The sequence below is a fragment of the Podarcis gaigeae genome (assembly GCF_964106915.1).
Source record: "Podarcis gaigeae genome assembly, chromosome: 8".
Classification (NCBI taxonomy): Eukaryota; Metazoa; Chordata; class Lepidosauria; order Squamata; family Lacertidae; genus Podarcis; species Podarcis gaigeae.
In genome coordinates, this window is record NC_139684.1 from 82,539,164 (window position 1) to 82,560,413 (window position 21,250).

Sequence of the window (21,250 nt, forward strand, 5' to 3'; positions counted from 1 at the left end):
AATCATAGGGTGATTACTGAAAAAGTTGCTTATTTTGCTTTTGTGAAGAAAAGCTACACCTTACCAAGATATTACTAATGTTACATAACTATCCTAAGAAATCTTTTTCATTTCTGTATGATGGTTACTTTTATTAAGACCTATGGTGACAACAATAAATTATTGGCTTTTATGAACTGATAATTGTTTACTTTCTGTGAATCTACAGCCAAGCAAACTTCTAACCAAACAAGCTGGTGTAATCCAAGTTTCCTTTCATTATGTTGAAAGCCACTGCTCATATTGTGTCATGGTTAGCCACATCCCATTTAATATATAGTCTGTGAGATTCAGAGCCAAGAGTCAGTGTCTGGGGTTATTCAAGCTTCACTAAATCTGTGGCAAGCCTTCAGGTGAAGGATCCAAACAAGTCCATGCTCGTGTTGGTTTTTTTTCCAGGTAAGGTGCATTCTTTTTTAAGGCAAAAAAGAAGAGGGTGGGATTAACTTGCTTATCTAGAGATGATTTATGCACCTGCATAAATGTTATGGATCAGGGAATGCAGCACAGTCCCAAGCCACGAGAATTCCTACGTTGTCTAGCTTGGCTTTAGCCTCATGGATCTTCAGACCATATCCAAGGATTTCTACCCAGCATGACCATCATGTCTGTGGCTAATGGGAGTTGTACTACAAAACATCTGGAAGGACATATATTCGGAAAGGCTGATCTGGGTGCTGCATTACCAGGGTGCTACTTGTTCTCAACTGCACCTCACCCAATGACCACAGGGGACAGTCAGGATCATAAATGCCGATGAGATAATAGAATCATGGAACTTTAGAGTTGGAAGGGACCTTGAGGATCATCTAGTCCAACCCCCTGCAATAGCCAGAATATGTAGCTGTCCCGTACAGGGATCAAGCCTGCAAGCCTGGCACCGTGCTCTTACCCACTGAGCTATACAGATAATGCTTAAGTAGCCTGGCTTTAACCAGCACCTTTTAACTGAGCCTGGAGATGAATGGGGAGACATTAGGTATGGTGGGAATTGGCAGCATCCCAGTGTGACTTAAACAGTATGGCGGCCCACCACCACTTACCCTTCCTTTAAGCTAGTGCCCTGCCCCAAAATGTATTTATTCTATGTATATATTTTTTGACAGAGTTGGGCAGCTGCTGAAGTTGAGACGCTTTGCCACAGAGATGAATGATCCAGAGCACCAAGCACTGATGAGAGACCACGAAGGTGCATCATTATTACTAAATCAGTTCTCTGCACTTTCCCCTCTCGGCCGCTCAGTCCACAGGGTTCTGGTAGCAGTGGGCCTTTGTGGCCACTTTAGGAATGGGCCATGCTGTATTATTTTACTGTTGTTAGCTGCTCTGAGCCCGGCTTCGGCTGGGGAGGGCGGGATATAAATAAAATTTTATTGATTGATTGATTGATGATGTGCCTTTACCCACAAACTACTGTGCTATTGCATGTTGGCACAGAGTGAGCTAAGCAGAGCAGGGGGCTATTTAAGCCCATCCCACCTCCCTCTTAGCTTCTTCAGATCTTTATGGTACATGCGCCTCTGAGGAAGCCTTGTGGAGGAAAGAGAAACCACATGTGGCAGCAGTGGTGGTATGAGCCTGTAGCCAGGCTGCTTTAGTTTCATGCTTAAGGCAGTCAGTGCTACATCTTCCCCGTGGCCCCTGAAGCAGGAGGTTCAACGCCATCTCATTCAGCAGTGGTCCCAACACAAGGGGCAGGTGGTTAATGATGGCCCTCCCTGATCACCTTTGTTCAGATTGCTACTTTTGCTTTGGTAGCGGAATCATCATGGTTCACTGTTGTCGCCCAAGGTGTTTTCATGGGTAAGTGCGACATTAAGTCAGCCTTCTGCCTTCTGCAAATCCACTGTTTCATCACCACGATGGGAAGTTCCTCATTAAATAGCAGTTTGGGGCTGTTACAAATCGTGCCTTGACATGGCTGGGGATGGATGTGACCTGTTCTGGTGCACAATCCTTTTGCAGTGCTGCTGCATATACTATTGCTGGCACTTTGGGTTTGGGCAGCAAGGGTATACAGGCCATGGTGGACTTGACATTTGGAGCTTTCCAGCCTTATGTTAGGCCATCTAAGGGCCCACATTGGTTATGGTTCCACCTGACATGCATCTCACAGTGCTTACTGGTGTCCACAGCATGGTGTTTTGGGTCAGTCAGAGGGTGTAGAAAACTGCTCAGTTTGGGTTCAGTCTCCGAGCTTCAGTGCACTGGATGGGTAGGCGTTGTACGAGGTGGGATTGCCTCTTGCCAACATGGTTTGACCCTGTGCTGCTGCAGCACACCTCTCAGATCCTTGTCATTCATGTGGGTGCAACAATTTGGGCTTGCTAAAAAGCAAAACCCTTGTCACCCAAGCCTGCCTTTAACTTCACCTGTGGCGTGCCTCTTTATTTCACGCCTGTGGTTGCAATAGGAGGTGCCGACAGCAGCTACTATCCACCTGGTTTTTTAAAAAATAATATATTTTTGCTTTCTTTCCTGTAAAATGGATTGTGATTGCACAGTTGAAACCCACGAAGCCCTTTACTGCAAAGCCCTGGCAAAGACTCTACAAGAGATTGACCCGCCAGTGACAGTGGGATTCTATGCACCATGGGGAAGAAACAAAAGAAGACTCTTAGATGAAATTGAAAGTAAGTGCCACCGATTCCTATGGGAACAGAAAGCCCAGATAAGGAGACAAAATGTAAGGAGTGTGGAATAAAATGGGGCCAGGAGAAATCAATATTAAGTAATAACGGGTACAGATTAATATAAATGGTGTGCTTCTGCTTTCTTTTACAGGCCACATGCCCACGGAGGGAGAGGAAGGTGGAAGAAAGTATTCCCTGCTTTCACTCATTTGGCATATGATTCTATGTTACCCTGCTTCCGGTCCTGAAGAACTCAAAGGTACGCGGTACATCTTCATCCATTTTGATGCCTGGGAGTATGTGGGATGTGACCACATCTGGGCTGGCATTCTTACAGCGCTGCTTGACGGAATCGAAGGAAAAAACAAAGCACTTTTTACAACTTTTATGATCCTTGATGGGCAATCTCTGAAAAAAACTAAGAGAAGGAAATGGGTTTTTAAAGGATGGGGGAAGTTCTTCATTCCTATTATAATAGGTTTGATTCTTATTTTACTAGCAGTTAGCATGTTGATAAAGGAAGACAATTTAAAGTCGCTCTTTGGATCCACTGCTTTAGTAGGAGCTATTCTGTTTATCGCTCCTTTCATACACGTAATGACCAAGTTCTACTACACACTGAAAAAGAAGCTTCAGATAGAAATTGACAGAAACACCCTCAGTGCCAAGATGGGTTTCATGAACTTTGTGAAAGAAGAAGTGGAAACCATAGCTAATTTCCTCCAGTTCCTGGGATGGATAGAGAATCGAAAGATCCTGGTGGTCCTGAAGATCATCAATTTGGACAGATGCACTCAGGACAAAGTGGTGGATGTTCTGGATGCCATAAACATACTTCTTTCCAACAAAGATGCCCCATTTATCTCCATCTTGGCTGCCGATCCAAGCATCCTTGTGGATTGTATTCAGAAAGAAAAGAAAAACACAAATGGCTACTTGTACTTAAACCGAATTGTGTCCTTGCCCTTCTCCCTGCCGCGTATGACTCCCAAGGACAAATTAAGGCTGTTTAATGAGTTCCTGAAGGTGGATTATGAGAATCCAGCTGCATGCTCTTGTGAAGAAAACAACATCAAGATCACGGTGGTAGGTTTAGAGGACCCCAGCTGTAGCAAAAAGTTAATTATCTGTAAGCACCTGATGAATAATGAATACATCCCAGGGAATTCTGCCCAACTGAAGAGGGTGGTGAACACAGTTCTGACCCTCTTGTCCATCACCAAGATGGAATCGAAGGCTCCTTGGAAATATGAGGAAAAAATTGACATCAGAGAGGTGATAGACTGGGTTGTTCTTTCCAACGGCTGGCCTTGCCGCCTGAGCTGGATTTTGCAATGTTTGGATGATGCCCGATACCGAAGAAAGCTTGAGGAAAGCCAGAGGAGGGAAGCAGATAGACAAGGAAGAAATCTGCTATGGAGGGAAACAGAGGAAGACAGCAAAACATTACTGGAGATTTATGATGACCATGAGCCAGCATTGGCTAAGATTAAGAATGATATCCAAAAACTTCTGGAACTAGATGGAGATCCAGATCTGTTCAGAAGCTTCCTGGTCACCAGGTCCCATATCACAGCAAAGTGGGCCAGATATTTGGCAAATTACCTGATCAGTTTGGATCTCTCTTTGAAAAGGCCGTTTGAGTTGCTACGGGGCCTGAACAGCATAACAGCAGAGGAAGAAAAGGCAGAGAAAGGAACAGCAGATGAAAAGGCAGCAAGTCACCATCCATTGAGGGGAGAAAGACTTTGTGCTGGCCATGAGGCAATGGCTGTTCCCACCTGCCTTGCCCGACGCCCCACCTCTAGGAGTATTCTTCTTAAGGAAGCTGTTCTGAGAGGAAGAAATGTGAGGGGGGAAAGACTCTGTGCTGGCCATGAGGCAATGGCTTTTTCCACCCGTCTTGCCCGACGCCCCAGCCCTAGAAGTCTCCTTCATACGGGAGGTGTTTTCAGAGGAAGAATTATGAGGGGGGAGAGACTTTGTGCTGGGCATCAGTCAAAGGCTTTTTCCACCCGCCTTGCCCGATGCCCCAGCCCTAGGAGTCTCCTGCATAAAGGAGCTGTTTCTGAAGGAAGAATTATGAGGGGTGAGAGACTTTGTGCTGGGCATCAGTCAAAGGCTTTTTCCACCCGCCTTGCCCCACCCTCCAGTCTTTCCCAGACCGTGACTTTAAGAAAAGCAGAAACATCTGAGATGACAGAAGATGAGTTCAGAAATATTTTTTTAAAATAACTTTGTAAGTTGTGTGCCTTTGTTTCTCAACTTGATCCTTTTACAAGGTTTTGTATGTATTGTGGTATTTTATTCATTGTGAATTGCTGTTACTTTTACTGATTATAGTTTAGTAATTATTTATTGTAATCGTTGAGAGTGAATTTCTGTTTAATTATTATTTGCTGATACATAATGTTATTGTATATGTAATGGATTATTGAATGTTATTTTATTTGATATAAATTGTTTATTTTAAAGATATATTTTTATGATGACTTTTTTGTATTGGATCAAATTGATATAAGGTGTGTGTGAGATCTTTGTTGTATATTTTGTTGTTCCTTCAGCTTGTAAACAGCCTTGTGTATACTAATATAGAAAGGCGGTATACAAATTAAAAGTGAAATGAAAAAAAATGAAATGAAATCAAGAACAGTGTCACAACAGCAAGCCACAACCCAAACAGTTTGAAAATGCATATGGCTACAGGTGTGAGAGAGCCTTCTGCAGTTGTGCTGGTCGAGGCTGATGGGACTTGTAGTCCAAGACATCTGGAGGGCACCAGGCTGAGGAAGGCTGAGCTTAGAGATTCGGAGGACTCTACCACTTATCATTTCTCAAAAAGGTTAAAAGCAGTGCTATTTTTCTAGAAAAAGAGGTGCCGGAACTCATCATGAACATCTCCCTTGTTCTCTTAGAATGGCAATGGCGCCTACCTGAGAGGTATCAGAACTGAGTTCTAGTGAGTTCCAGGGCTGAAAAAAAGCCCTAGTTAAAAGAACCAAACGCAAAAATACCCCAGAACCACCAATATCCATGACCCAGAAATTAAACCTCAACCAATACTAGTTAGACATTTGGTAGACAATTTTAACAACCCTGGATCAATACTGGTTTTCCAATTAGGGTGTTAAGTCAACTCTCACATCATTATATCTCAAATGCTCCTATCTCTGTGTTTCTTACACAGGAGGCTGTCAAAGAAGGCATTAAAAAGCAACAAGACAAATACTTTCAACATGCATTGTTTTAAATCAGTAGTTAATATACCGAAATGGCAGAGCTTGAAACTCAGATGGGAATCTCCCCCACCAAACCCTGAAATGCCACTGCTGCATGTGTATCACTGGAAAATGAAACACTGTGAAAATTAGGGGGTCTGTTGTCTTTTCGGGACCTACCTGAAGACCCTCTTGTCAATAAGCTATTTTCCAGTCTGCATTTGTATTGGGGTATTTGTATTGGGTATTTTTGGATATTTTAATTCTTATTTGTTTGCCGTCCTGGGCTCCTCTCACCTGGGCAGGAGGAGGGTGTTCTAAAAGTGGGAGATATTGACAACAGCACATGGTCAGATCACTTTCTGTTGAGATTTATGTAGGTATAGTAAAGGCAACATTTCAGCACCTGTTTTTGTTTAGGCAAGCCTACCTAGATATATAGATGGTGATGTATTTTAATTTATTTTACTGTTAATCTTTTAATTCATTTTAATTACTGTTTTTAACTGTTTACGATAATTTTAATATTTCTTATAAGCACCTTAAAAGTGTCAATACAATAAAGTGGTATATAAATTTTATTAAATAAACCAACAAGTGCTGGTGTGTGTGTGTGTGTGTGTGTGTATTGAAGTCTTTATACTTAACTATAAATGTCATGGAACATAATGTTGGAGAATTTGCTCTCTGATTTCCAGGATTAGTAAAAGAGTGTTATGGGTTAGAATTGATATCTGGACCCAGCCCAATACATTTTGATGTTTGAAGCAGGTTATTAGCAGTGCTGAACATGCCAGAACACAGTTCCACCACTTTTTTTGTTGGGGAGGAGACAGGAGGCTCTCGGACCTGTCAGAACATTGCGCCTCCTTCCCTAAGCTGGGCAAACGTTTTCTGAGCTTAGGGGAAGGAGGCGTAAGGCTCTGACAGGATCCTGGATCCCTGCTGCCTCCTTTCCAAAGCTGGGAGGGCTTTAGGAAGGTGTCAGGATGGCTCTTGGAGCCCCTCAAAGCATCGTGCCTCCTTCTCTAAGCTGTGCAAATACTTTCCAGGATTGAGGTAGGAGGTGCAAGCCTGTGTCCCAGCAGAATGTCGGATGGTATGACCCTGTGGTGAAAATAAGCATGCAGAGTCAGGTACTGAGAGTGCAGAAAAAGTTGTGGTATTGCCGCAAGTCATTATCATGCATCATGTAATAACTATATACCAAGATCATAATGAAGTTTCAGTAGAACATGCATTTGTTTAACATGTAATTGTTTCTCTTGGCCCCAGGGAAAATTTGTGCCCAGAGTACCGGCACTTTTTTTTTTTCAGAAACAAAGCACTGCCTATAAGATCCCCACCCCTCACCCCATTCCCATGTATACATTCTGGCAGTTAAATCTGACTTCAGCTCTGGCAATGGGTCAGCATTCTCCACTGCATCCAAGGGCAGCAGGCTTACTTAGTGAATGCAGAGGAGGGCATGTGGCACACAAAGCTGCCCTCCAACTGACAGGAAGAGAAGGGGCTGCCCCTGCTTTACTCCCACCCGCAGCACCTGCCACCTGAAGCAGTTGCCTCACTCGGCCAAATGATAGGGCAGGCTCTAGTTTAATAGAAATGGTGGGAATATGAAAATCATTTCAAAAGAGATTACACATGCCTTTTCTGACTGCTTCACCCCTATCCAGCACCTATGGGTGAGGCTCGAGATCTGTGTGTGCAGAGGACAACAGAAGCATTTTGGGAGAGGCAGAGAGACACAGAGAGAAAAAGAAGGAAAAGAAATAATATTAATAATTTATTATTTATACCCCGCCCATCTGGCTGGGTTTTCCCAGCTACTCTGGGCGGCTCCCAAATGAATATTAAAAACACAGCATTAAACATTAAAAACTTCCCTAAACAGGGCTGCCTTCAGATGTCTTTTAAAAGTAAGATAGTTGCTTATTGCCTTGAAGGGAGGGTGTTCCACAGGGTGGGTGCCACTACCGAGAAGGCCCTCTGCCTGGTTCCCTGTAACCTCACTTCTCACAATTTGGGCGATTATATCTTGGGGAGTGCTGGATCCAGGGGATTTGATTATGAGGCAGTAAATTTACTGTGGGAAAGAACGCTGTGCTGTTTGCCTCTTCCTGTGCTCATCTTGTATAATTGTACATAAATACAAACATTGCAAACTCACATAAGCATACAGAGATCTCTCCTTCCAGAGGAAGCTGAACCCAAGAAAGCAGCACCCCTGAAACCTCATGCCATTTCGGGAAGTGGGGCACCTGTAAAAATAATGTGTGAAACTCTGTAAATTGGTACAATTTATATTTGAAACTCTATGATTTATTATTTTTTAATGGAGACACAATTTAGGTTTTCTTTCCCAATGTAGAAGAGAAAGGGGCCCTGGCTCTCTGGAGGGACAGGAAATGGGGAGAAAAAAAGGTATTTGGTGTTAAGGAGGAAGCAGGGCCTTTGAATGGAGCTCAAATACATCTACAGCGGTACCTCGGGTTAAGAATTTAATTCGTTCTGGAGGTCGGTTCTTAACCTGAATCTGTTCTTAACCTGAAGCACCACTTTAACTAATGGGGCCTCCCTCTGCCACAGCACGATTTCTGTTCTCATCCTGAAGCAAAGTTCTTAACCTGAGGTACTATTTCTGGGTTAGCGGAGTCTGTAACCTGAAGCGTCTGTAACCTGAAGCGTCTGTAACCTGAGGTACCACTGTATATGGTACACTTGAGGTTTTACCCCAAGCAGGGCAATATTTGCCACGCAGATTGGTGACCTCAAGCGAATGCTCACCTGCTAACACTTCCTGTCATAAATAAATTGCAGAGAGTTGAGGGCGTTGGTGTCCATGGCTCAGGAGAAATGGGGCACTGGGAGCCTAGCAGGGTTTATGACAACCCTGGTGTTATGTACTGAGTTGAATAGGACCCAAACAGCAGCAGTCTGATTGGTCCTAGAACAATAGGATCCAAAAGGCAGCAGTCTGATTGGTCCTAGAACAATAGGATGCAGAATGCAGCAGTCCGATTGGTCCTAGAACAATGCAGCAGTATGATTGGTTGGCAGGAACCACCCAATCATGCCCCAGATATAAGTGAATCCACAACCTGATTGGCTTACAGTAGAATTCCAGAATTAGCCAATCATGTGCAGCCCATTGTGTAAATAATGTATATAAAGCAGATACTTTGAGGGGACTTTCATTCATTCCTCCTCACCACTATGAGCTGAATAAAGAGCATGAAATCACTTTGAGTATATTTCACCTGCAGTGCGGTCCAATACTACAAATATTATCTTTGTGGTTTATGGCAGCCCTGTCATATCACTGTAAGATGGTCCACACTGAACATGGGTCTCGGAGCTGGAAGCGAGCAGCTTATGACAGGCCTGAACTCTTAGCCCACTGTTCATATTTTCATATGGCCGATTGAGCGGAGCTTTGAAATTAAAACGTCTTTTTCCTTCCTTCCGCACGTCAGTCACACAAGCGAAGCTTTCCTCGATCCTAAATGGTCCTAAAACTAGAACCCTGCAGACGTTTTCTGTCACTCAACCGCTTTTCTCTCTCTCTGTACAGTGTAACGTACTGTACTTGGCTCTGCTGAGGTAGAGACTACAATCCCCAGCATGCAACGGGGCAGCCCAGAGCTGAGGAAAGCGATTGCATCTCCCAGAATGCTCTCGGGAGACCAATCAGAAGGATGAAGGTACCCCGTAGAATACCCGATGGGTCACGAAGGACCTATCCTGATAAGCAACGTATCCGCCTCACTTCACAACGACATGCGCCTCGGCCAATCCCTCTCGAAATCTCCCGGCGGGGGGGCGGCGCTGACGAGGAGCGGCAGCCCACGCGGCCTATCAGCACCAGCCCCGCCTTCCGTGCCTGACAGGGGCGGTCTCTCCGCACACCGGCTCTTTAGTCTTGAGCCTTTCCCGAGGCCGCCGCTATGGCGCTGAGCGGGGCCTGGTGGAGCCGGGCCATGGCGCGGGCGAGAGGGGCCGGCGGCCTGTTGAGGGGAGAGGCCTGGCCGTGGAAAGGGAAGGCGGCGAGGCCCAGCTCTGGGCGGGGCCCGGGACCTCCCGTCGTCTCGGAGCTGGACAAGGCAGACGCTTGGCTCCTCAGGAAAGCTCACGAGACCGGTGAGGGAAGGGCGGCGGGCGGAGAGGGGGCTGAGGCGCGCGCAGGGAGGGGGTGGGGCCTGCGGAAGGCCGATGTGGGCGGGGCTTCTTGAGGGGCGGGGCTTGAGATTTGTTGCAGGAAGTAGACGGATAAAGACGTTCCAGGGCGGGAACAGGGAGGCTTAATGTAGGCCAAGGGTCACCTCTTAGGATCCCGCTTTTAAAATTAACTCCATATTTTAGGTATTTTACATTGCATGTTTAACTTTAATATCCCCCAACAATATTATATATATATATATGCTATTAGGCAGTACCTTTATCAATGTGCAAGGTTAAGAGTTCGGCAGAGCTCATCTTCAGGGTAGGTCAGGCATAGGCAAATTCCGGCCCTCCAGATATTTGGGACTACAATTCCCATCATCCCTGACTACTGGACCTGTTAGCTAGAGGTGATGGGAACTGTAGTCCCAAACACCTGGAGTTTGCCTATGCCTGGGGTAGGTGGTGCATAACGTAGAGTTGGAAGGGATCAGAAACACACACCGCCCCCCCCCCAAAAAAAACACAATTACACTGGACGTTGAGGTCTGCATATAGACTTAGCCAGCATGGACAGTGGTCAGCGCTGATGGGAGTTGTAGTTGGAACAACACCTGGAGGCCTGCATTATCTTTAGTCAGACATCATTTGTGAAGAGAAACATAGCTAGCTTTATATCAGCAGAGTTCGTGACTGATTATATGTACAGTACTAGGCAAAACAGTCAATTGAAGCATTTCCTAGTGATTTTAACTAAATATCAAAGATCCTCTTATGTGGAACATGATTTAGAACAGGGATGCAGAACCTGTGGTCTTTCAGAGATTGTAGGACTGTAACTCCCACCAACCCTTACCATTTCAGTATATTTGTTGTTGTTTAGTCGTGTCCGACTCTTCGTGACCCCATGGACCAGAGCACGCCAGGCACTTCTGTCTTACAGTATATAGGAAGTGCCTTTTCCTGGCTTAGACCATTGGTTGTTCTAGCTCTGAATGGTCAGTTTTCTTGAATGGCACTTCGCCAAGGGATCTCTCTGCACCATCTGCTTCTTCACCCTTTTAACTGTAGATCTCAGGACTGAACCTGGGGCCTTCCACTGGCACCTGTTTGGTGGTTTGTTTCTTTGCCTGCCCCTTAGCTAAGACTTCATTACAGTATTGTTCAGGGTCTTTAAGTACTTTTATCATTATGCTGTTTCTAACTGCTGCTTCAGATTTTGTTGATGCTGTAGTCTTGCATTGGTACGCGGGTGGTGCTGTGGGTTAAACCACAGAGCCTAGGAGTTGCCAATCAGAAGGTTGGCGGTTTGAATCCCCACGACAGGGTGAGCTCCCGTTGCTCGGTCCCTGCTCCTGCCTACCTAGCAGTTCGAAAGCACGCCAAAGTGCAAGTAGATAAATAGGTACCACCTTGGCGGGTAAACGGTGTTTCTGTGCGCTGCTCTGCTTTGCCAGAAACGGCTTAGTCCTGCTGGCCACATGACCCGGAAGCTGTACACTGGCTCCCTCAGCCAATAAAGCGAGATGAGCGCCACAACCCCAGAGTCGGTCACAACGGGACCTAATGGTCAGGGGTCCCTTTACCTTTAATCTTGCATTCTTTCATGTATTTAAGATGTTTATATGCCACTTTTCAGCCAGACCTTTCAGAGTGGTTTAAGTAATATTCTAACATACCAATAAAAATTCTATAATAAAACCAATTCGCTCTAGGGAATGATGTGAAACGTGAATGCTCATTAAATCACCATGGCTGTTTCCACTGCCTTTCAACCCACCTTGCTCCCACAGTTGCTTGCAGTTGGGCCGCCAGTTCCCCACCAAACTGCCTGCTCCTCCTTCCCTTTTCCCTCTCAGTGGGCAGAGAGGGAGGAGCCAGGCAAGCTGTGGCACAATGGTCTCAAGTCATCCTTACAAACAGTATCATGAAGAATAACATAAAAACATAACATAACATAAAACCATCTAAAACATTAACAGCTAAGAACACTTAAAGATATTCAGAACTGAAACAACAGCAGCACTTTTCTATCTGTTTTTGAGTGTTCCGAACGCTTCATGAATACAGTGGTACCTTGGTTCCTGAACGGCTTGGCTCCCAAACAAGTCGGCTCCTGAATGCTGCAAACCCAGAAGTATGTGTTCTGGTTTGCGAAATGTTTTTTGGAAGCCAAATGTCCGTTTCGGCTGTTGGCATTGTTTCTGGGCCAACCAGAAGCCGTGCCGTGGTTTGTGAACGTTTTGGAAGTCAAATGGACTTCCAGAACAGATTGAGTTCAGCAACCAAGGTACCACTGTATTGTCTTAGTTAATCCTTGTAACAACCAGTTCTGTAAAGTACTGTGACAGTTATGTTTATTAACAGTAGCACTAGACTATCATATTTTACAGGCTTACCTGAGAGTATGTCTCAGTTGGGCTTACTTCTGAGTAGATATATGTAGGGTGTACTATTAGCATTATTAATATGTATTGATTTAATCTGATAGAAACCATGTCTGCTTAAACACAGAGGAGATGGTTCTTATTCCCTTCCTCCTTTCTCACCAGGTTTCCTCTCCTGGTTTCGGAATGGCTTGCTGGCTACTGGTGTTGGAGTGATTTCTTACGTTCAGAGTGACATGGGGCGCGAAGCAGCTTATGGTAGGTAACAAGCAAGTCGATACTCAGGGTGGGGTGACAGGATATTGGCAGATCTTAGTTTGCTGCCACGGATAAAGGAATCATTCCATCAAAATGTTGTTGGCTTCATTCTTCTAAGAGGATAACAATCATAGAAGGGGTTACCCGTGTCAACAGGCCAACACCCTTTCCTTAGGGAGAAGTGCGAAGCCACAAAGTCAGCTTACATGGCTCTGATTCATTTATCCTTTGGATCAGAAACTTGCATCGTGGGTTCATACAGGCCATACAATTGCCTCATCTGCACTGTGCAGTGATGTGGAGCGGAAAAAATGTTGATTCATAGGATGGTTAGTAACAACAAACGGATGCCCACTGTAACCACAGTATTAGGCAAGCTTGACGGTTTGAACGCTTTTAGCCTTGTTTACTAAATACAGGTGATATATGCTGAATTACATCACTCTCCAGTCAAGGGTATCGGAAAATTTCCCCAATTTGCACAGGACACTTTTCTAATTCAATTCAATTTTTAAACATCACTGGCAGTGTTCAAAATTAGCCAAGCACATTTTATGACTAGCGTGGGTCCATTTGGGACCACGTGGAGATTTGTGGATGCCAGGTTGGCCACCGAGGAAAGCAAAATGTCACAGGAGAAGGATTTGAAATATTTCCCTTGTAGCTTGAATTCATTTTATTTTGCGTTGTTTTATTTGATGTTTTAATGTGTTGTAAACTGCTTGCAGATTTGTTCTTTAAAATATAAAGCGGTATAAGAATCAGAATAAGAATAATATCATCATACCGTGGAGTGGCAGGGGACACACACATAACCTTTATATTCCATTATGGTGACCACAGCCCAGGTTTAAAGTGCCATTTGGCGATTATATATCTGAGTTTTTAACACTGATCACTGGTAATATGAGAATAAATTACAGGCCTGCCTTTCAGGGCCGTGGTAAGGATAATTAAGAAGAAGAGTTTGGATTTGATATCCCGCTTTATCACTACCCTACGCAGGTGGCACTGTGGGTTAAACCACAGAGCCTAGGACTTGCCGATCAGAAGGTCGGCGGTTTGAATCCCCGCGACGGGGTGAGCTCCCGTTGTTTGGTCCCTGCTCCTGTCAACTTAGCAGTTCGAAAGCACGTCAAAGTAAATAGGTACTGCTCCTGCGGGAAGGTAAATAGCATTTCCGCGTGCTGCTCGGAAGCTGTACGCCAGCTCCCTTGGCCAATAAACCGAGATGAGCGCTGCAACCTCAGAGTCGGTCACGACTGGACCTAATGGTCAGGGGTCCCTTTACCTTTACTTTTAAGGAGTCTCAAAGCGGCTAACATTTTCCTTTCCCTTCCTTCCCCACAAGAAACACTCTATGAGGTGAGTGGGGCTGAGAGACTTCAGAGAAGTGTGACTGGCCCAAGGTCACCAGGCAGCTGCATGTGGAGGAGCAGAGACATGAACCCAGTTCACCAGATTATGAGTCTACCGCTCTTAACCACTACACCACACTGGCTCTAACACTAAGGGTGGGTCCCCATGGGTCATTTTCTGAGACTTGGTCAAGGTCTTCCAATACAGCTGATGAAATAGAAGGTACCTAGCCTCTGGTCTTCTGCCCCTCTGCTCTTCAGAGAAAGGAGGCAACCACAAGCTGTATAGTTTGCATACGTAGCAGGAGAGTAGGCCTGGGTGATATATCAATATATTGCCCAGGACCAGTATATGGGGGCAGGCCGCAATGACAGCTTCACTCAGCAGTATATTGCTGGTGAAACTACAGTGGTATCTCAGGTTACATACACTTCAGGTTACAGACTCCACTAACCCAGAAATATTACCTCGAGTTAAGTACTTTGCTTCAGGTTGAGAACAGAAATCGTGCTCCAGCAGCACGGCAGCAGCAGCAGGCCCCATTAGCTAAAGTGGTGCTTTAGGTTAAGAACAGTTTCAGTTTAAGTACGGACCTCCGGAACGAATTAAGTACTTAACCTGAAGTACCACTGTATCACTGCATCCCACTGTATCACTCGAGTGCCTTTGCCCCCAGCATGCTGAGGGAGAAACAAACTAGCTGGGAGCTAGAGGCAGAGGGACTCAAGCTGTGGCAGCTTCACCAACAATATACTGCTGGTGAAACCACCATCGCACTCTGCCCCGACATAGGGAGAATCAAGCTGAATCGGTGGGGTGCCCTTTCAGCTTGTTCCATCCTCCGCTTCTTTAAACTGCATGGCTGAGAAGCGTGCTGCTGTCAAGCAATTTTACGGAGCCCCCCACCCGCTGCAGCCCGCGAGGCACCGGGGTGAAAGCGCCTCAGCTCCCACAAAGAGCTGCAGCAGTTTCACCCGGCATCTCGCCGGCTGGGGCCAACACAGCTTTTTTCAACGTCCTGGTATATCGCTGGCGACACACCGCAGCTGTAACTCTGGAGCTCAGGAAGTGGGCACTAGCATCACAGCCTGTTTTGCCCATTTGCAAAACAGACCTGTTTATTTGCCCTGCTGCAGGTGGGGAGTCAAAATGGCTTTAAAGTGACTGTATTGAGAAGACTTTGCAAACCGGAAAAGAGCGGGTTGTTCTTCTAGGGCTGTTGCCGTGTAGCAAATGACTTACGGAGAGCTGTGTTGTCCAAGGGGGAACCTACTTGAGATGCACCTTGTGTAGCATTTGTCTGTAGACACTGTACTGTCTACGACTGGGGCCGTCATTCTTCCAACATTTGGAAGAGCTAATTGATGGTTAGAGCCAGAAAGAGCTTCTCTGAATAAGTGAGTCAAAAGACAAGAGGAACCTTAATAAGTCTCAATTGACATTTCAGACACTAATAGCTCTTGTGATGTCATCTTCTGTAAACGGCACCCAGAAGAGCAAACGATTCTACAGCCTTGAAAGTCAGACAGGGACTGTTTCAGCGACCTTGGGCAGTTTGCTTGTCCCTAGGAAAAAGCTGGGTGGGGAGCAGTGGCCGACTTTAAAAGCTCAAGGCCAGCAGTGGCAGTTAGAGGCTGAGGATCCACCGAGTTGCAGGTGTATTCCATTTGCCCGCATGGAATGCCCAGGAAGGGGTAGCAGGTGTGCAGAGAGGAAGGAGAAGCAGAGGGTTTGTTCTATGAAATGGGCGACTTGAACTCTTTAAGCCTGAATAAAAAGGAAAGTTGAAATTGATGTGCCCCGAAGTCTGTGAAATAAAGCAGGGAAGGAGACAAGAGGAGGCAGGGTTTGACTGGGGAACCTGTTGCCCCTCCAATGTTGTTGGACTATGACTATAACAGTTGACCATTGATGATGATGATAATAATTTATTATTTATACCCGCCCATCTGGCTGAATTTCCCCAGGCACTCTGGGTGGCTCCCAATCAAGTGTTAAAAAACAATACAGCATTAAATATTAAAAACTTCCCTAAACAGGGCTGCCTTCAGATGTCTTTTAAAGGTAAGATAGCTGCTTATTTCCTTGACATCTGAAGGGAGGGTGTTCCACAGGGCGGGTGCCACCACCGAGAAGGCCCTCTGCCTGATTCCCTGTAACCTCACTTCTTGCAGTGAGTGAACCACCAGAAGGCCTTCGGCGCTGGATCTCATTGTCCGGGCTAAAAAATGGGGGTGGAGACGCTCTTTCAGGTATACAGGACCGAGGCCGTTTAGGGCTTTAAAGGTCAGCACCAACACTTTGAATTATGCTCGGAAACGTACTGGGAGCCAATGCAGATCTCTCAGGACCGGTATTATGTGGTCCTGTTATGTGGTCCCAGTCACCACACTAGCTGATGAGCTGATGAGGACTGGAGCCCAACAACACCTGAAGGTGTTTCCCTGCTCTGAACTGCATTCTTGCTTGCTTATAGGAAATCTACATTACAGGGCCCAGCAGAAGTCCTTTGTGAGATGCTGGCCCCCTGGCCTTCAGCTCCCTAAGCACCAGGCTGTGCCAGCAGGTGCTTCTCTATCCTCTTCGCTCCATTTTTGTATGTCCACCTACCCAACTGGGTAACAATATCTCAATTCCTTCCCCATTTACTCCCCCCCCCCCCAAGCACACCAGCACTTGCAGCCAGGCCAGCACTTAAGGCTGATGCTGCAAGGAGTAGCACTTGTTCCTTTCCCCAGAGGAACAAGGGCACCAGAACATACACTTGGCCCCTTAAAGTGGTTCTCCCTCCCTCGCCTCTCCTTCCCCATTTTAAAGGAAGTTCAGCACGCTGATAATTATGCAGATTGCAGTGACCTATGAGCTTGCATAATTCCGTCATCTTCCAAATGTAAATAGCTTTTTCTAAAAACAAGCCATATTTCTGCGGATAAGCTGCATTTTGTTAATTGGCTTTTCTCCAGATACCGGGTTTCGTTACAGTATTGTCACCTCTTTCACCTCAATGCAGTCAGGAGGAGGTTGCTGGATGGGCTCTGTGAGAAGGCAAGAAGAGTAAAGACTGTCATGTGTCCAGCATTCCCTGTGGCTGCACAGTGAAGGGGGCAATCTGCAACTATGGACAAGTTTGTTTTAATGTATCCTCCTCCATATGCAATGCAGAAGCTAGGCGCGCAAGACCACAGTTTTAGGTACAGCATCCTCTTGAATTGCACCAGCTTTGGTAAAAATCCCACTCTCTCACAGACACTATATATATGTGTAGTGGGTTGGGGAGAGAGTAGCAGTTACACAGCAAAGTCAATACAGTGGTACCTCGTGTTACATACGCTTCAGGTTACATACGCTTCAGGTTACAGACTCCGCTAACCCAGAAATAGTGCTTCAGCTTAAGAACTTTGCTTCAGGATGAGAACAGAAATAGTGCTCCAGCGGTGTGGCAGCAGCAGGAGGCCCCATTAGCTAAAGTGGTGCTTCAGGTTAAGAACAGTTTCAGGTTAAGAATGGATCTCCGGATTAAGTACCATATTTTTTGCTCTATAAGACGCACCAGACCACAAGATGCACCTAGTTTTTGGAGGAGGAAAACAAGAAAAAAAATATTCTGAATTTCAGAAGCCAGAACAGCAAGAGGGACCGCTGAGCAGTGAAAGCAGCAATCCCTCTTGCTGTTCTGGCTTCTGGGATAGCTGCACAGCCTGCATTCGCTCCATAAGACGCACACAGATTTCCCCTTATTTTTTAGGAGGGAAAAAGTGAGTCTTATAGAGCAAAAAATATGGTACTTAACCTGAGGTACCACTGTATTGTTGGGATATTGAGGGCTGCCTGAAAAGGATTTAGTCACTGCTGAGTCTTAAATCTGTCAATGGTTCCAAAACAGTGTTTCTCATTTATGCCACAGTGGGGCAGTGGATCCTCATACTTGAAACTGAGCTACAATTAGTTGTGTTGGTGTTCCTGGTTTATAAACGGCATTTGTGGTTTTGAGAAATGACATAGTTGTACAGGTATGAAGGGGTGGTGGTGAGGAATAATTCTGATCAAGTTTTTATCTTTGAGGAGCCAGTGGAGTACACATGGTTTCTCTTTTGGGTTTATCATGCTGGAAATAGGAACTTACCTCTGCAAGACAGTGTGCATGTCAAACATTCCAACTGAATCCCTTTCACCTCCCCAGGCGTTTCACACCAGATTCCCTGTCCCAGTGGGATCTTGCCCTCCACTACTACAGCAGGAGACTTGGAGTGGGTCTCTTTGTGTATCAAATAACCTCCAGATTTGGAGGAACAGATTAAATACTTTCTTTTCTGAGCCTGTGCCACTTCTGGTGACTAGGGAAACTCAGTAGGGATGGGTAACCATATTAATTCAGAGACAGGAGGTAGGTAAGATTAAAAGAGACCTATGCAGGCTTTAGAGTCATATAGAACTTTTTACCAATGGTTTGTTTTTTCAGCCCATGAAGAGCTTGGCTCGTCTTGAAGGCATGTGTGCTCCTAGCTCAAACTTAGTTGGTCTAATAAAATTTCATGTTACTTTTTAATGTCAGCTTGAAGGTCTGAATTTATAAAGAATACAGTGGTAACCTCGGGTTACAGACTCTGCTAACCCAGAAATAGTACCTCGGGTTAAGAACCTGGCTTCAGGATGAGAACAGAAATCGCATGGCGGCAGCAGGAGGCCCCATTAGCTAAAGTGGTACCTCAGGTTAAGAACAGCTTCAGGTTAAGAATCGACCTCCTGAACAAATTAAGTTCTTAACCTGAGGTACCACTGTATATAAGAATAAGGGATTTCTCCCCTCCAGTATAAGCCCATCCAGACACACATAGGGGTTTTTGTTTGTTTGTTTTAGTAGAAGGCTGTTGAGTTGTATAGACAGGCATATTCACTGCTTAGTACTGCCCAATGCTGACTTTTGTATCTCCTTGCAGGTTTCTTCATCCTGGGTGGAATCTGTGTCTCGTACGGCAGCGCCTCCTACCTCGTCAGCCTCTTCCTCCTCCGTCGCACCATGATGCTGTCCTTTTCCACGGCTCTCCTGAACTGTGCCGCAGTCACCACTGTGGCACTGTTCTGGCTGTGCGCCATCTCCCTCTACATTGGGCGCTTGGAGGTGGAGATCATCCAGGACGACCCCAACGACAAGTGCCAGGACAAGAAAAAGGAGGACGGGAAGTCGGATAAGTGAAGGCCCAGTTGGCTTGTGCAGACACGCGATTGTATTCTGTGGACTGCAGCTTTTAAGGCCACCCCACCCGGCATGTTTGAATCCTTCTGCCTTTTGGGCCGAAGGGCAAGGAGAGGCGGCTTCCTTGCAAACAAGAGACAAGCGGATGTGCTGGCTGCTTTGTATTTATTTCAGCTTTTCCAGATGGGCTCTGGGAAAGTGACAGTAGCAAAAATCAGGTCACCAGCAACGACAAAGAAGGGAATTGTTCAGAGGACACTCTGCTGAGCCAGCAGCACGCACTCTTGCTGAACTGGGATCTCTGGCACGTAAGCATTCTGTTGAAGTTGGTCTTGCTCTGCTCTGCCCCCCGCTTCAACCAGTTAATTGATATGCTAGCTGATATTTATCAGCTAAAGATATTGTAAGAAATGCCCTGCTCTCTTGGCATCTCCTGTAAAGCCTGGCCCTGCTTTCCCAGTGTTGCTTATACTCCCCAATCCTCCTGCTCCTTACATATCAGATGTATCTCTTCTGCCACTGGCCCATGCCTTCTTTGCTCCACCTGTCCAAATCAGTTGACATTTGTATTAAAGACACCAAAACCAAATCTCCTAATTTTTTTTTTCTAAACCTGGTGACAAAAAACTGCTCACGCTCTTTCCTCGTGATAGCAGCTGGGCACGCAACTCTTGGTTTTAGCTGGGCAGACTAACTTCTACCCTGTTTCCCGAAAGTAAGACATCCCCCGAAAATAAGACCTACTTGCAGTTTTGCCTCTCGCTGTAATATAAGGCACCCTCCCAAAAAAATAAGAGCTCCCCCGAACATAAGGCCTCCCCAGAATATAAGGCCCCCGAAGCTACCGCAAGGTGTCTGACGCCTCTGGACCGTAGTGGCAGGTGCCGCCGTGCAGCTCACTGATTGGCTGCAGCACAGCCGGAGCTGTTCAGGTAGTGCAAGGTCTCTTTAAATCAGAGAGCCTGTGCCACTGCGAGGACAAGCTGCTGCCTCTTGCTTGCTCTGCCCTGACGGAGTCTGGCTGACTCACAATTAGACAATAAATGTGTACCATATTCTTCTTCATGGAAAAATAAGACATCCCCTGAAAATAAGACCTAGCGCATCTTTGGGAGCAAAAATTAATATAAGACACTGTCTTATTTTCGGGAAAACAGGGTACGTTCAAAAGCGATTTCATCGATTCTGCCAGCTGGCACCTAAGGCCGTTTTCTCCCTTCATAGCTTCCCACACTTTTCACATCAAGGTGTGAGGGTGGTTCTTGAGATAAGGTGGGACCCTCGAGGCATGGAACCCAGAAGTCCCCTTGCATCCCTGCTATAAAGGTTGGCACAATCCTACTCTCCACATTGTAGCTCATTGAAGCTGCCAGGGGCCACCACCATCACCACAAATGCCTGCCCTCGCCGCCACCCCTCCCCACAATGCCAGGCAGCTGCGTCTACAAGCCACCAGTTAACATTTCCCAGCATGTCCTGGAGAGGCACTACATTGAGCATTCTGGAGCACTGAGAGAATCTAGAACTACCCCCAAGCCTCACTTGGAACACTGCTCCCAGCAATGTTTCTACCAGAAGTGCCAATAGGGCACCCACAAACCCAACAGCCAGCTCTGGGCAGAGCTGTCTGTGTGTTTGCAGACTTCCCACTGTTGAGCCTCATTTGAGCTGTGCTGCTCCTATAGGCAGGGGCTTTGTCATGCACTTATAATAGGGAAGATGAGAGCTCTTCCCTCCAGACGTGGATGCACAGCATGCAGCTGACATAGATGGGAAGGGCTGTGATTTGACTTCATTCCCCCTCTGGGTACATAAGAAAAACCATGTTGGATCAAGCCAAAGGCCCATCTAGTCTACAGCCTGTTCTCCCTGGGGACAACCAGATGCCTGTGGAAAATGAAGCAGGACCCGAGCACAACAGCACTTCCCCCATTTGTGTGTCCCAGCAACTCGGAAGCACCCTGCCTCCAACAACAGAGCCCCTGTGGCTAACAGGCACTG

The 21,250-nt window shown here is 46.1% G+C and overlaps 2 protein-coding genes and 1 long non-coding RNA gene across 4 annotated transcripts; 2 read left to right on the forward strand and 1 right to left on the reverse strand.

Moving 5' to 3' along the window:
* Positions 1 to 229: 229 nt before the first annotated feature.
* Positions 230 to 6,487, forward strand: LOC310851415 (NTPase KAP family P-loop domain-containing protein 1-like). 2 transcript variants are annotated; one of them, XM_083753791.1, is made up of 4 exons: positions 230 to 438; positions 1,146 to 1,842; positions 2,544 to 2,672; positions 2,824 to 6,487. In XM_083753791.1, the coding sequence occupies exons 2-4, from the start codon at positions 1,839 to 1,841 to the stop codon at positions 4,905 to 4,907; spliced, it is 2,217 nt and encodes a 738-aa protein (XP_083609917.1). In that variant the 5' UTR covers positions 230 to 438; positions 1,146 to 1,838; the 3' UTR covers positions 4,908 to 6,487. The 2 variants fall into 2 exon arrangements, with proteins under 2 accessions (XP_083609917.1, XP_083609916.1); XM_083753790.1 differs by having other exon boundaries at positions 1,146 to 1,228.
* A 1,267-nt stretch (positions 6,488 to 7,754) lies between these two features.
* On the reverse strand, positions 7,755 to 9,648 carry LOC310851814. The gene is made up of 3 exons (XR_014567836.1): positions 9,151 to 9,648; positions 8,678 to 8,783; positions 7,755 to 8,151 (listed from the first exon to the last, which is right to left on the reverse strand). It is a non-coding gene; the product is annotated as an uncharacterized lncRNA (long non-coding RNA).
* Positions 9,649 to 9,780: 132 nt separating this feature from the next.
* TMEM160 (transmembrane protein 160) lies at positions 9,781 to 19,838 on the forward strand. Its single transcript, XM_083754422.1, has 3 exons — positions 9,781 to 10,030; positions 12,604 to 12,696; positions 18,993 to 19,838. Exons 1-3 carry the CDS (start codon positions 9,838 to 9,840, stop codon positions 19,247 to 19,249), a joined length of 543 nt encoding a protein of 180 aa, XP_083610548.1. The 5' UTR covers positions 9,781 to 9,837; the 3' UTR covers positions 19,250 to 19,838.
* The last annotated feature ends 1,412 nt before the right edge of the window (positions 19,839 to 21,250 follow it).

What these genes read in the sequence shown, in the direction of transcription:
- TMEM160 (XM_083754422.1), top strand. Translation starts at nt 9,838, where the DNA reads ATGGCGCTGAGCGGGGCCTGGTGGAGCCGGGCCATGGCGCGGGCGAGA. An exon ending in CAGGAAAGCTCACGAGACCG is followed by an intron (nt 10,031 to 12,603) that starts GTGAGGGAAGGG and finishes CTTTCTCACCAG; the next exon opens with GTTTCCTCTCCTGGTTTCGG. An exon ending in GGGGCGCGAAGCAGCTTATG is followed by an intron (nt 12,697 to 18,992) that starts GTAGGTAACAAG and finishes ATCTCCTTGCAG; the next exon opens with GTTTCTTCATCCTGGGTGGA.
- LOC310851415 (XM_083753790.1), top strand. Translation starts at nt 1,186, where the DNA reads ATGAATGATCCAGAGCACCAAGCACTGATGAGAGACCACGAAG. An exon ending in ACTGATGAGAGACCACGAAG is followed by an intron (nt 1,229 to 2,543) that starts GTGCATCATTAT and finishes GTGATTGCACAG; the next exon opens with TTGAAACCCACGAAGCCCTT. An exon ending in ACTCTTAGATGAAATTGAAA is followed by an intron (nt 2,673 to 2,823) that starts GTAAGTGCCACC and finishes TTTCTTTTACAG; the next exon opens with GCCACATGCCCACGGAGGGA.